Here is a 14393-nt window from a genome sequence, read left to right as displayed (position 1 = left end):
CACCCTTTGGACTCTGCTATCCACGGCCTTTTCTCTGCCCTTCAGCATGCCACCTGTTCAGTCATCTTTCTCTGGGTCCCAAGTCATGTGAGCGTCCCAGGGAATTAATTAGATGACCATTTGGCTAGAAAGCAGATACTTAACCCCCATTTCCTTTCATGATTCCAGCTGCAGATCTCTATCAAATCTCTCTTTGTTCAATAGTGGAATGCCATCTGGAGTGCTACTGCTCATAGTAATAAACACCGCACAATCAAGAAGTGTACTGCAGTTTGGCACTCCTCTTTCTGCTCCTCTTGGAAGGAGTCCACTGTTTTGTGCCATTTACGCATTGGTCATACCCGGCTCACCCGTTGTTTCCTCCTAGGTAACGACCCACACCCACAATGTGCTTGTGGAGCCAGACTGATGATATCTCTCATACTGGTGGAATGTCCCCTTCTTTCAGCCCTTCGTGTTAGCATAATCTTCCCGATTCCTTAAATTTAATATTAGCACACAATCCATGGATGGTTGAACTGGTCCTCAGTTTCCTCCATGAAAGTGGTTTTTATTTCCAGATATAAGGTTCTCCTTCAGTCTTGGAGTAGGAGCACGTTGGTTGTGGTTTTGACTTCTTTTAGTCTCCTCCGTCTGTGACCCCATGACCAGCCCCCTTTTTTCCAGTTTTTAGATTTTGTCTCATTCTGTACCTTTCCTGTGTGTGTGTGTGTGTGTGTGTGTGTGTGTGTGTGTGTGTGTGTGTGTGTGTGTGTGTAATGTTCATTATTTTATAATCTGACTCCCATGATTGGATCTGTCCACTTTTAGCAGACCCTCTTTCTTCTGTAACTCACTTCGGAGTCGCGGGACTGATGACCTCCCTGTTTGATCCCATATCCCCCCTCAATTAATCAATCTGTCAATCTGTTTCTTGCAATAGTACACACATCCACACACACACACACACACACACACACACACACACCAACACACACTCCTGTGGCCGTGGCAAGACATTAATTATTCTTCACTTCAGTATTTAGAACAGATCCCAAAGCAGTAAATATTGTGATGCAAAAAATAGTATCTTAACAAATTTTGCGACAATGCTAAAAGGTGATATGTTTGTTTTTGTATGTTGCAACCTTTTCTTTCTTTACTCCCTCAGTCCCACCCACCAGCTTGATATCATATGGTTAAGGTCGTGCTGCTTCTTCTAAATGCAATTTCAGTTAAATTACCTCTTATTCTTTTACTATTTCAAAAAAATCTTCTTGAAGTCCTCCTTTCTCAAAATGCTGCATACAGTCTTAATACATCCATAGCATTTGTTAATGTAACTGATAACTGTAAATCTTGAAGCTGTATCATTTTATGGATTTCCTTTAATTTGTATGATTTAAACTTACTCTCCTAAAACATCACCGTAAATTATTTAGAGTGTATATTATGAGATACCGTATTTACTCGAATCTAAGCTGCACTCGAATCTAAGCCGCACTTGAAAAATGAGACTCGAAATAATGGAAAAAAAAAAAATTCTCGAATCTAAGCCGCACCTGAAATCTGAGACTCGAAATTCAAGGGGAGAGAAAAGTTTTAGGCCGCACCTCCAAATCGAAACAAAGTTGGTCCATTGTAATATGAGACACAATTTAGGTCGAATGAATGACGATGCAGCTACAGTAGTTTGGTTCGAGTCGTAAGCTTAGCAGTTAAGCTTTACCAGGTAGCCATTGCTATGCGTCAGGCGCTCCGTCCGTATTTATACGGGTACCCTTCCCCTTTTCACGTGCTTCGTCTGGTTTGAATCAATTGGTTATTTTGCTTTGATCTGATAAGTGCCGTTTTCTTTGTTATAGGTGTTTACGTCACTCTAAGCTGAAAATGCATTACTGTACTGCGTCATGCATTGTTTGTCGCATTCTGATAGTCCGTGTTTACGGCCTGTCGCTGCTCGCGGCATGGCTTGCTTTTGTGTGCGCTACTGCCGCTTACAATAATAAAAAAGAGAGGAATTGTCTCATAACCGAAACAACGGCAAGAGACTGCTATTTGTTGTTACTTACACTGCTGCTTTCTTTGATAATGATCAACAAGAACCAAATAACAGACTGTGTATGATAGAACATAGTTCTGAACGAGAGTTAGGCGAAAATTTTTCTCCGTTTGAAAATCTTTGCGGCCGCTTCTTTAGTACATCAAATTCTGCACAGAAATTAGTCATCTTAGATTTAAAAATTTAGTCAGTTGCCGTGCTTCATTTCTGACTGTATCACTATTAGGCATAATAAGAATATAAACATGAAACGATACGTATATTCTTCTGCATTTGCTGTTGTCTCACTCTAGTTTTGTAGTTTATTAGGCAGACAGGATTTAAATGAGATAGCAGCAAACACGAAAGAATACATGGCAAAATGTTTATATTCGTATTATTCTTATGGTGAAGAGAATACTGCATGTGATTCACATTTCATCAGGCTCCTATTAGCAACCATCTCTTCTCACAGGTAGGAAAAAATTCAGAACGTAGAGTTGGCCATATTGACAAACATCCCAAACAGTCTTGCCAGTTGGATTTTCGTAGTAAATTGAAATTCTGCTACATTCGAAGATGAACAATATGGAATTTGTATTTAATCCGTTGAATAATGTATGAAAATGCAGTGGTCGAAACTCGGGGCGGAGAAAAAAGCTCGCCTTCCACCCTTTTTTTTTTTTTTTTTTTTTTTTTTTTTTTTTTAATAAAAAACTGAAGCAGAGGTTTTGGCGCCAGTATTTATCTTGGTGTCTACAAAGCATGCCCGTGCAGCGTTACATATATTCGACGGCAGAAGTTAGTTGTGGCGGCACCTACCAACATTTTTCAGAACTTCCGCTTGCTTTGCACTCGATTCTAAGCTGCAGGCGGTTTTTTGGATTACAAAAACCCGAGAAAAAGTGCGGCTTAGATTCGAGTAAATACGGTACTTGCATAGATGGCATACTTTGCTAAAACATCACCGTAAATTCTTTAGGAAGTATATTAGGATACACTTGGATAGACAAGATACTGCAATCTTCAAAAAATGAAGGACATATGAATAATGCGTGGAAGATTACAGAATCTTGAGGATATGAGTCTACCTGTTGGACTATAATGATCAGGAACACACTACAAAAGATGGCATGACTGGAGTGGAACTCTTAAAACGCCAAATCCATGAATGTAAAAAAGAACAACACAATAAATGGACATCTATGAGTGTGCAATTCAAAAATTCAGTGATTGTAGATGCATATTTAATTATATATGTTTTTCCAACACAGTTCAATACTTAAATATGTATTTACACATTTTTTTGACATTGCTGTGTTGCTTTACCAGTAGTATATTCTCCTCCATCGAGCTCAGCTTGTGCCTACCAGGTGTGCCTGTACAGTTTTCTTTGGCACCAGTAATATACGGTGGTACCAAATCAAATCAAAAATTACGAAAGTTCATTGGAAGATGTATGGAAAAAAAGGATTAACCCTCAAATATAAAAACTTGGAGATAAGTGTTGCCATCTGTTGCTGGGTACGGGAACTATCAGAATTGACATTGGCAACACTTATCTCTAAGCTTTTATGTTTGAGGGTTAGCCCATTTTTCTGTGCATGTCTTCATTTATTATATTAAACAGATTTTCTTAGTTCATCCTTCAGTTATCAACTACAAATGTTTCCAGAATGAGATTTTCACTCTGCAGCGGAGTGTGCGCTGATATGAAACTTCCTGGCAGATTAAAACTGTGTGCCCGACCGTGACTCGAACTCGGGACCTTTGCCTTTCGCGGGCAAGTGCTCTACCAACTGAGCTACCGAAGCACGACTCACGGCCGGTACTCACAGCTTTACTTCTGCCAGTACCTCGTCTCCTACCTTCCAAACTTTACAGAAGCTCTCCTGCGAAACTTGCAGAACTAGCACTCCTGAAAGAAAGGATATTGCGGAGACATGGCTTAGCCACAGCCTAGGGGATGTTTCCAGAATGAGATTTTCACTCTGCAGCGGAGTGTGCGCTGATATGAAACTTCCTGGCAGATTAAAACTGTGTGCCCGACCGAGACTCGAACTCGGGACCTTTGCCTTTCGCGGGCAAGTGCTCTACCAACTGAGCTACCGAAGCACGACTCACGGCCGGTACTCACAGCTTTACTTCTGCCAGTACCTCGTCTCCTACCTTCCAAACTTTACAGAAGCTCTCGTGCGAAACTTGCAGAACTAGCACTCCTGAAAGAAAGGATATTGCGGAGACATGGCTTAGCCACAGCCTAGGGGATGTTTCCAGAATGAGATTTTCACTCTGCAGCGGAGTGTGCGCTGATATGAAACTTCCTGGCAGATTAAAACTGTGTGCCCGACCGAGACTCGAACTCGGGACCCTTGCCTTTCGCGGGCAAGTGCTCTACCAACTGAGCTACCGAAGCACGACTCACGGCCGGTACTCACAGCTTTACTTCTGCCAGTACCTCGTCTCCTACCTTCCAAACTTTACAGAAGCTCTCGTGCGAAACTTGCAGAACTAGCACTCCTGAAAGAAAGGATATTGCGGAGACATGGCTTAGCCACAGCCTAGGGGATGTTTCCAGAATGAGATTTTCACTCTGCAGCGGAGTGTGCGCTGATATGAAACTTCCTGGCAGATTAAAACTGTGTGCCCGACCGAGACTCGAACTCGGTCCCGAGTTCGAGTCTTGGTCGGGCACACAGTTTTAATCTGCCAGGAAGTTTCAACTACAAATGTTGTCAGAGCGAACTGCTGCTCAGTTATTTTTTTGTACATGGTTGTGTATCCACTATTTTTTAATGTCAAAACTCCTTATTCCCTAACAAGTGTTAGGAAAGACAAGCCACATCATACCCTCTATGGGAAATTAGTAATTGTAAGTGGAGCTGTCCCTGAATAAATTTTAATGGACATCTGCGAGTTTGATACATATATCAAAAATTGTAGCTTTGTGACAATCTATGCATTAAGTTTGAATCAGATGTAAACACAGACGTTCAAATCCTGTGCATTTATTAATGTGATTGTTTTATAAAGTATTGTCTGTACTAGGCATACAAAATATTTTACTGAGACTGGCTTTATTGTGGAAAAAACTTTGTAAGAATTGTTCTTACAAAAAGTTTACATTACTATGATATGTTTCAGAATACTCCTGTGGCCAAAAATTATCACATGTCAACCCCACCTGAAAATTTCTTTTCAGCACAGTTCATCCTTATGCCTTGTGCTGTCATTACATTTTTGATTCACCTGCTTTGTGTTACATTTTCCTAAACATGGTATTTTGCCCCTAGACAGAAGTAGTAAGTGACAGGAATAAATCATAGGACTGAGTGGGGATTGGACCATTGACATCTGGAATTGCAGCCTTTCATTTATTAGTTGGATATAATGCTAGCTCAATCTCTCATTAATTGCAGATTAATCCTATCCTCCACTGATACCTGAATGCTGTTCTGGTGCTGGATCCATGTGGTACAATGAAAATACTTTTGTACAATTTTCTGTTGCATGATTGGTTGTTGCATTGGAAAGCCATTGGAATTTTACCTAGTTCCACACAATCTATGGATTATCACTAGCAGACGTCATCTGCATTTGTTGACTTTTTACAAAATCAATTTTCACATTGCAAGAATTATGTTCCTAACGTTTGCTACACCAATTCTTGTTTGTAGCTAGTTAGTTTTATCCACTTTCAATACTGAATGCAGTGCTACCCAGCTTGCAGTTGCTCTCATGCACATACTTTCATTGTAGTAGCCAAGTCTCTGTCAACTTCATTCCCTACCTCTACAGCAGACTCAGAGGTAGAGCATATCCCCCCTTGCCTTGCCATTTCCGTGTGTTTATCATTTTTGAAAGCGTATTAAATCATTAATGATATAAATCACAAAGAAGTAGAAAATCAGCTATTTCCACCCTTTGAAATGCCATCTGTTGAAAGAATAATAACCAATCATTTGATTTGACTTATCCATTCATATTACACCATTATCTAAGTTTCCTACTCCAAAACACCAATGTAAGTAACCAGCAAAAGTAATATGGGACACAACACATTAAGACAGTATACAGAATGATGTTTTAAGTTACAGATTATTCAAAATAAAAAATGAGATGGTGGCACTATGCAGATGGCCTTTCTTGCAGTCAACAGTAGTCTCAACAATTGCAGTTGTGGATGCTTGGTACAGACTAAGAAGTGGGCATTGCTCTGTAGACTGCAGGCAGATATGTAAATTAAGAGTTTATTGTATTTTTTAAGCTTTCTGACTTTGTATTTTATCATCAGTTTCAATTTATTTTTATTTTTTTTCTTCCAAGGATCCAAGAAGAGCGAGAGGAGAGACATAAGTATAAGGGTGTTATTAAATCTACATTTGAAGATGTTCAGAGTACGAAGGCTGGTATGTTTTTAAATTTTGTAATATTTATTATCTGTGTCACTTAAAAATTTACTTGAATATTAATGTTGCACTAAAATGTTTTTTATAGGTTTGTCAAACTACCATTTAATATGAATAAAAATAAATATTTAATGTTGGCAATAGGCCTGTGAGAACAATGTTGTTATTCCCAAGCATATTTTTTTCTTCCAGCTTTTTATTATTTTTTAAATTAGTGCACATTGTCTTATTCATCTGGTTCCTCTGGCAAAATGGTTCTAATTGGTAACTAATTTTCTGATGTCGAAGTTGTGAAATTAAATTCAGAACTAGTCATTTTTATTTCCTGGGCAATTTTCAGTCCATTAGTGATTTTATTAATTTTAGTATGAGATGGATGATGATAACTCATAAATAATCATGATTCCATGTACTACTACTACTACTACTACTACTACTACCACCACCACCGCCACCACCACCACTAGGACGCCTGGATTAAAATAACAAATTTGCAGTTGACTTCATTGGCAAAGGAAAGGGTCATTATTGTTGATTTGTCTTTACCCATGTGTGCAATTTAGTTTTTGCAGCAACAGCTGCGTGTTTCTACATTGGATACGTTCACACTTCCCTTTTAATGTGCAATATGGAGTTTGATTTACAGGTGTCATAATAACCATATACTTTTCTTCACACTTTTACTGCTATCTTCAAGCAGTCTCTTGCCTGTAAGAAATATGTTGCTAAGAGACAAAACACACGATTTGCTAAGAGACAAAACACACAATGTAAGTGAATCAAAATAGATACATTACCAGGTAGTGTCACCTGGCGCTGAAGGGGACAGAGTGGCAATGCTGAAATGAATTGACAACATGACAAAGCACATTGTCTGATTAGTTGTCACTGTGATAGCTGTCCCATAACCAACTGTCCTTCATTCACTTTGTTTTTCTGATACAAGCATATAAATGTTTACAGACTGTTTCAGGTTTATTGCCTTTCTAGTCATTTCTCAAATGTCTCATTTGAATATTTATTTGGTTTAAGCTTCAGATTTCATCCGGTATGAATCTTCCACACTACAGTAGTGTGTGCTTTGTTTTGAAACTTACTGGAATATTAAAACTATGTCCAGGACTTGGACTCAAACCAAGAGGCGTACCTCACGTGCTCTTACTGACTAATCTACCCACCTGCAAATCATGACAATTTCTCACATTTTCAATTTCCAAAGCCAGTAGTTTCACTGTCTGAGAAATTGAAGTACGAGTCTGGACCCACCATCACAGTATCATTTGAAGCTGTGAGGACAGATTGCACAGTGAAACTTAAGGTTGTAAATGTGAGTCTTGTTCTGGCACACAGTTAAAACATTTAACATTTGTAATAACTCTCTCTTGTGATGCCAAATTTGCATAATAGCATTCTTATTTTCGTTGCAACCAAAATAGCACATGGTCATGTCTCAACAATAATGACGATGCAAAATTATTTTCAACCTGAAAGTGCTGTGTTTATTTTCTCAACTTGGTAAACAAATTGTAGCACTGGAAAGTAATAATTATTTCTCAGTTTTCATGTTTCTGTATAATGGCATTTGAATTTTTCCAGAAAATTTAGCCTTGAGACAATAGTAAGTTCTGTCTGCAACACATACTACGGTTTCACTTCATCTGAAACTTTTTTAATTGGTTCTCAGTATTAAGATGTTTTGTTTGTGGTTGAAAGTTGTCTACATAGACACCATTTAAAAATATCTGGGCCTATGCCTATACATTTGTGCTGTTCAGGCCTTTTTTTATTGGGAAGAGTATATTTTTTAGACAGTGCTTCAGACTTTTTAAGGTGATGGGCTGATGTGCTGTAACGTTGGATGCTGCTTACCTCCTCTTCATTCCAGAGATCTAATTATATACTTCCTTTTGCTGGTAGTTTTTAGAAAGTGGATAATGAAACATTCTATTATGTAACAGTTGTTAGTGGACCAGCAACTGTATGATTTATTACTGAAATTACTAGTCATTTGAAACTAGTTCAACTACACTCAGTTTTAGCAGTGTCCCTTATGTCACAATACAGTGATTGTTCCACACTGAAACTTTAAAACCATAAGAATGTGGCACAAATGATTAATTTAACATATTAGCGAGTGCAGCTGATAAATGCTGACTCAGTTGTGATGCAACTGTTCACTCGCTACTTCGGTGCTGCCCCAGACATGTGCATGCAGTAACAATCACCATTTCAGAAAGCATCATCAGGAGGCAAAGATTACTCTAAAATGTTGAGCATGGCTAAAGCAGTAGTAGGTGCAGTAAAATAACACACATTCTGCAGTAATGGAAAGCAGTAAACCTACAAAAAATTGCAAAATACAACAAAGATACTTCGTGGTGGTGGTGGTGGTGGTGGTGGTGGTGGTGGTGAGAAAGGGAAATTAAACCCACTGTTGGCATGTAGCCTGCTCCTCCATAACAGTACCAAAGAGACGATAAAGATTAATGCCTCCATCCAATGCATGGATCACCAACAACAGTGTCACGCGGTCTCACTCCATGGGAGAGCGGAGAGAGCTTTGGATTTTAACTCCAGACTTTAATGTGATTTCTGGTGAACAGAAATTTTGTGCCACCTTTTCTTCTATTGCTGGCCAAATACTGGCAGTGAAAATTTTTCACTGCAAGCATTCAAACCGTCTCCCTCTGCTTTGAGAGCTGCCGCACAAATGTGCATTGTAATCCTGGAGTATTATGGCATATATATCATCCCAGTATGCTGAGGCCTCACCAAGGTCTTCATAGACATGCACTTCCCCCAGATATAGTCCACAAAAAAATCGCACTGGGCCATTTCCCCACACACTCATAATCCTCACCCATCTGCAAGATCAGGTACAAAGGAGTGCCCGATTTGTCACCCAGTGCCATCGCAGACTGCAACAACTCAGCCTTCGTCAGGGCTTTGATTACATATCATAATGCCCTGAAACGAGGGTAAGCCTACCGAAGATCCTTCCCACTGCTCCTAAAGTGGTGTTCTATCATTCACCCACCTCAACAATATCCTAGTCCATCCCGATGCCACTCCCAATCCCAACCTCTTACCATAGGGATCTTATCCCTGAGAAAGATTCAGGCCCAGTCCACCCACCCAGCACTTTCTATTCCAGTTCTGTCAAAATATTATTGTACCCCATCGGAGGCCAAGCCACCTGTGAAAGCAGCCATATCATTTACTATCCCTGCTGCAATCACTGCACAGCCTTTTATGTTGATATGACATCCATCCAGCCCTCCACTGGGATGAATGACCACTGCCACACTGTGGTCAAGAGCAAAGTAGACCACCCTGTGACTCCTCATGCAGGTGAACAGAAAATGCTTGATTTCAATGACTGCTTCACAACCCAAGCCCTCTGGATCCTCCCCTCCAATACCAGCTTTTGTGAAGTGCGCAAATGGGAGTTATCCTTCCAACACATTTTTCATTCCCGAAATTATCCCACCCTCAGCCTACGGTGGCATCCTCTGCCACCACATCCACCCGTTGTTTCTCTTCCCTGCTCCTCTCCTTTTCCATTCCCTTCCTCCCCTCCCCATCCACAACTCCCAGCCCCACAGCCTCCTGACAATGACCTGTTACCTGTTGGTAGTCAAGTCCCTGCACACTGTCACTGTGCTCGTCTTCCCCCGCCTGTAGCCTACTATGCCTTTCCCTTCCCTGTCCCCTCCAGATTGCTGCTTACATTCTACGTGACAGTTACATTCCTGTATAAGCTGCCGGAGATGGCGCTCATGTGCCCCATACCCTGTAAAAATGCACAACACTTACAGGAACCCTATCTTTCTAAATCAAAGTATCCTTCAGGTATGAGAAGAGACAGTAGTTGGGTGAAGTATTAATAAAAGGGATAGTAGGTTAGTCTCAATCCAAATTACAAGAGATCCATGAAGCACATGGAGAATGGAGAATATGGGCATTTGAAATAGAATCTGTGGGTAGCACTAGAAGGAGAAACATTTCTTGTTGTTAATCACTTACATGCCAAACAGTGCAGTGGCTTAATGTATGTCTGATTTAGTAGGGAAAAATTCTCAGGGAGGGATGTACTAGAAAATGTAGGGGCATACCAATTTATGGAAAGTCATTCCCACTATACATTTCATTTGAAGTTTGATTGTAATAATCACAATTAATCACTTTAACAAAATGATTTTTATTTTCCACAACATTTACAGTTATATTTTGTCCAGTTAACTAATAATTCGTGTTCCCAATTTCTTAATTGCTCTAATATCTCTGTATGCCTATCTCTACACACATTTTATGAAGGTTTCTTTTTATTGTCGGTTATTTAAAAATTTCAGCTAGACTGGCGTGAATAACCTTTCACCATAACAATCCTGAAATATGAGTTTGTTTGCCCAGCAGCTTTTGGTAATGGGTACTCCACTATGAGAAAGTAGGGCACAATTTTAAAAGTTTCTTGCTTTGTGTTGTGCTGGGGCTCGACTGTGGTGTGTGCTGTCTACCTATCACACTTACGAACTCACATTTGAGATGCTATATGAGCAATTGCAATGCTTAGTAGACATCGTATAATCAAATTAACAACACCACCTGCAAAAATACCTGAGAACTCAACGCTGAGATGCTCTATAAGCAAGGGCAGTGCTCATTGGACATTACTCAAACAAATTAATTCTAATCTTTATCAATAAATCTGAATGCTACAAAGTGTGGACATTCATTTTGTAATGGATATACTGTTACAAAGAGATTACAAATTAGATGAACAAGTGACTGATTACTATTTAAGAGTAGCCTAATCAGGACCGGGTGTAGAACAACTAAGTTTGGAAATGCAAGGAAAGTGTGTGTTTAACAATATCTATGTGTTGACTCAAAGTTTGACACGAGTCAGAATGAAAATGATTGATAATCAAGTAATAGTGAACCAAACATTAATTCTTGTAAAATTTACAGCAAAGCTTGGCTCACTATATGGTCAAATGCATGATGTACTTCTGACACTCCTTAAAGCTATCTGGAAGACTGTTTGGTAAACTTGATAAGCTCTCCTAACTTGTGCAATTGCGAAATAAATGGATTGAAGATCTATGAGACAGCACGATTAATGTTGCAACACATTAAGAAGCAGATCACGCAAACTATAGCTGCTCAGAAAATCAGATAGCACAAATGCAAAGTATAAAACTTACTCAGAAATTCAGCAAATGCACCATGTTGAAGCTGTACCAGGTGCCTTCCTATTGAAGTTTCCCATCCATAACTTGCAGAATGTAACTTAACGTGAAAGAGTTGGTACTGGATGATTGCAGTGTCCCACTCATTGGTCTTGCCCTTCACACCAAGCCACAGACACAAACTTACGTCTGCCTGCAGGAAGGTGCCTTTAGTAACACTTGGTGATTCTGTAGGAATCATGATGACTTAACACAGACTGTGAAGGTGAAGGTGAGCACCAGCTGTGTGACAGAATCACACAGTTGGCCTGGCCTTGCTGACTTCCGCAAACACTAGTCCCTTGGGAAACTATTTCCGATACTCAGGGAGCCCTGCAGTCAGCCAGAGGAACAGGAAGTGCACACTTGTATTCACTCATCTTGGTCAAGACTATTTGATGTTTTTTCCTGGCCTAAAATGACACATACTCTCCTCCAGCATAGTCACAAGTTATTAATCTTACTGAATGTTATAAGAAAAACAACAGTCATCATCATCATCATCATTTAAGACTGATTATGCCTTTCAGTGTTCAGTCTGGAGCATAGCCCCCTTATAAAATTCCTCCAAGATCCCCTATTCAGTGCTAACATTGGTGCCTCTTCTGATGTTAAACCTATTACTTTAAAATCATTCTTAACCGAATCCAGGTACCTTCTCCTTGGTCTGCCCCGACTCCTCCTACCCTCTACTGCTGAACCCATGAGTCTCTTGGGTAACCTTGCTTCTCCCATGCGTGTAACATGACCCCACCATCTAAGCCTGTTCGCCCTGACTGCTACATCTATAGAGTTCATTCCCAGTTTCTCTTTGATTTCCTCATTGTGGACACCCTCCTGCCATTGTTCCCGTCTACTAGTAACTGCAATCATCATAGCTACTTTCATATCCGTAACCTCAACCTTGTTGATAAGGTAGCCTGATTCCACCCAGCTTTTGCTCCCATACAACAAAGTTGATCGAAAGATTGAACGGTGCACAGATAACTTTGTCTTGGTACTGACTTCCTTCTTGCAGAAGAGAGTAGATCGTAGCTGAGCGCTCACTGCATTAGCTTTGCTACACCTCACTTCCAGTTCTTTCACTATGTTGCCATCCTGTGAGAATATGCATCGTAAGTACTTGAAACTGTCCACCTGTTCTAACTTTGTTCCTCCTATTTGGCACTCAATCCATTTATATTTCTTTCCCACTGACATTACTTTCGTTTTGGAGATGCTAATCTTCATACCATAGTCCTTACGTTTCTGATCTAGCTCTGAAATATTACTTTGCAAACTTTCAATCGAATCTGCCTTCACAACTAAGTCATCCGCATATGCAAGACTGCTTATTTTGTGTTCACATATCTTAATCTCACCCAGCCAGTCTATTGTTTTCAACATATGATCCATAAATAATATGAACAACAGTGGAGACTGGTTGCAGCCTTGTCTTACTCCTGAAACTACTCGGAACCATGAACTGAATTTACCGTCAACTCTAACTGCTGCCTGACTATCCCTGTAAAGACCTTTAATTGCTTGCAAAAGTTTGCCAGTAAAAGTTTAAAATCTTCAGGAGACTTACCTGTCATTTACCATAACCGATTGTATAGATGATGTGAAAGCAAAACTTATCAACTTGAACCCCAAGAAACTTAGTTCATTTATGCCTTTGACTGGTATTGTGTACATTTAAATAGATGTATATTCAGAAAATGCGGGAACCATGTGATGGGGCCATCGGGACCTATCCACTTCTTAGGAAATGTGTCATTCAGCACATCCAACACATTCAAACTCCATTGTGAGGGTGCACCTTCAATCTGGAAAACGGTGGATGGCTGCATAATCTTCGCACTATTCACAGATGATGTGGTTTTTTGAGGTCCCAAATCCTAGTATAGTGATTTACATGTACAAAAATGTATAACGTTGCTGCATCTCAAAACAGACACCTTTTCAGGTAGTTGTTTTCAGCATGTAGGGAGGCCCGATGGGGAAATGGAAAATGCATGCTGCAGAGGACAATCATTTGACTGCAGTGCTTGGACCAATTGCACTTTGTACACAAAAAAGTGTGATCTTTTATGGACAGTTGATCTTGCTTCCTGCAATTTGTGAGGTGCACGACAAATTGACTCCTGATGTTGCACTGAAATGCAATTTGCACCCTGTCAACACATGTTGAGGCACAGTGAGACACTCACTTTGATGAATGTCTGAGACTCTCTCTTTAAAGTTTTTGAACCACCTCATTATGCTGTTTTTGCCCATGGTGTTCTCTCATTCTGCTGTTGATAATTACATGACACCATTGTCACAGATTTGGATTTTGTGTGCCAGATGACACATTGCACCATCTCCTGATCTGTCATCATTTTGTTGAGCTCCAACTCAAATCTGCAATAGAGGACAAAAAAAGCAAACTTTGAAAGCTGCTACCATTATTAATATCCAATTATGGAATTTTTTTAAAATGAGAGTGGGATTTTATGGACACCATGTTTTATGTTTTACTTTGTTAAAAAATGTCCATATATTAGATTTAAACTAGGAGATGATGATTTACTTACTATTGATTAATCTAAACATGTTTCTTTATGGCGTTAACAGCTCCAGATGATGCAAAGTATGGGTCTTATGACAATGGAGATCCAACAACCACCAACTTATACCTTGGCAACCTGAATCCAAAGGTAAGAAAGAGGATAATTACAAATAAGTGTTCTGAGATTGAAACAAAATTTC

At 39.7% G+C, this 14393-nt stretch overlaps 1 protein-coding gene across 1 annotated transcript in view; it reads left to right on the top strand.

Moving 5' to 3' along the window:
- LOC126174308 (U2 snRNP-associated SURP motif-containing protein) overlaps positions 1-14393 on the top strand; it is a 162534-nt gene that overhangs the window by 19845 nt on the left and 128296 nt on the right. Inside the window, exons 5-6 of the mRNA XM_049921025.1 lie at positions 6347-6429; positions 14259-14341. Of these exons, the coding sequence (XP_049776982.1) occupies positions 6347-6429; positions 14259-14341 (166 nt within the window). The remainder of the gene's footprint in view (positions 1-6346; positions 6430-14258; positions 14342-14393) is intronic.

This window comes from Schistocerca cancellata, chromosome 1 (assembly GCF_023864275.1).
Source record: "Schistocerca cancellata isolate TAMUIC-IGC-003103 chromosome 1, iqSchCanc2.1, whole genome shotgun sequence".
Classification (NCBI taxonomy): Eukaryota; Metazoa; Arthropoda; class Insecta; order Orthoptera; family Acrididae; genus Schistocerca; species Schistocerca cancellata.
Note: the sequence above shows the minus strand (reverse complement) of the source record. Positions and strands in the feature narration are given on the sequence as shown.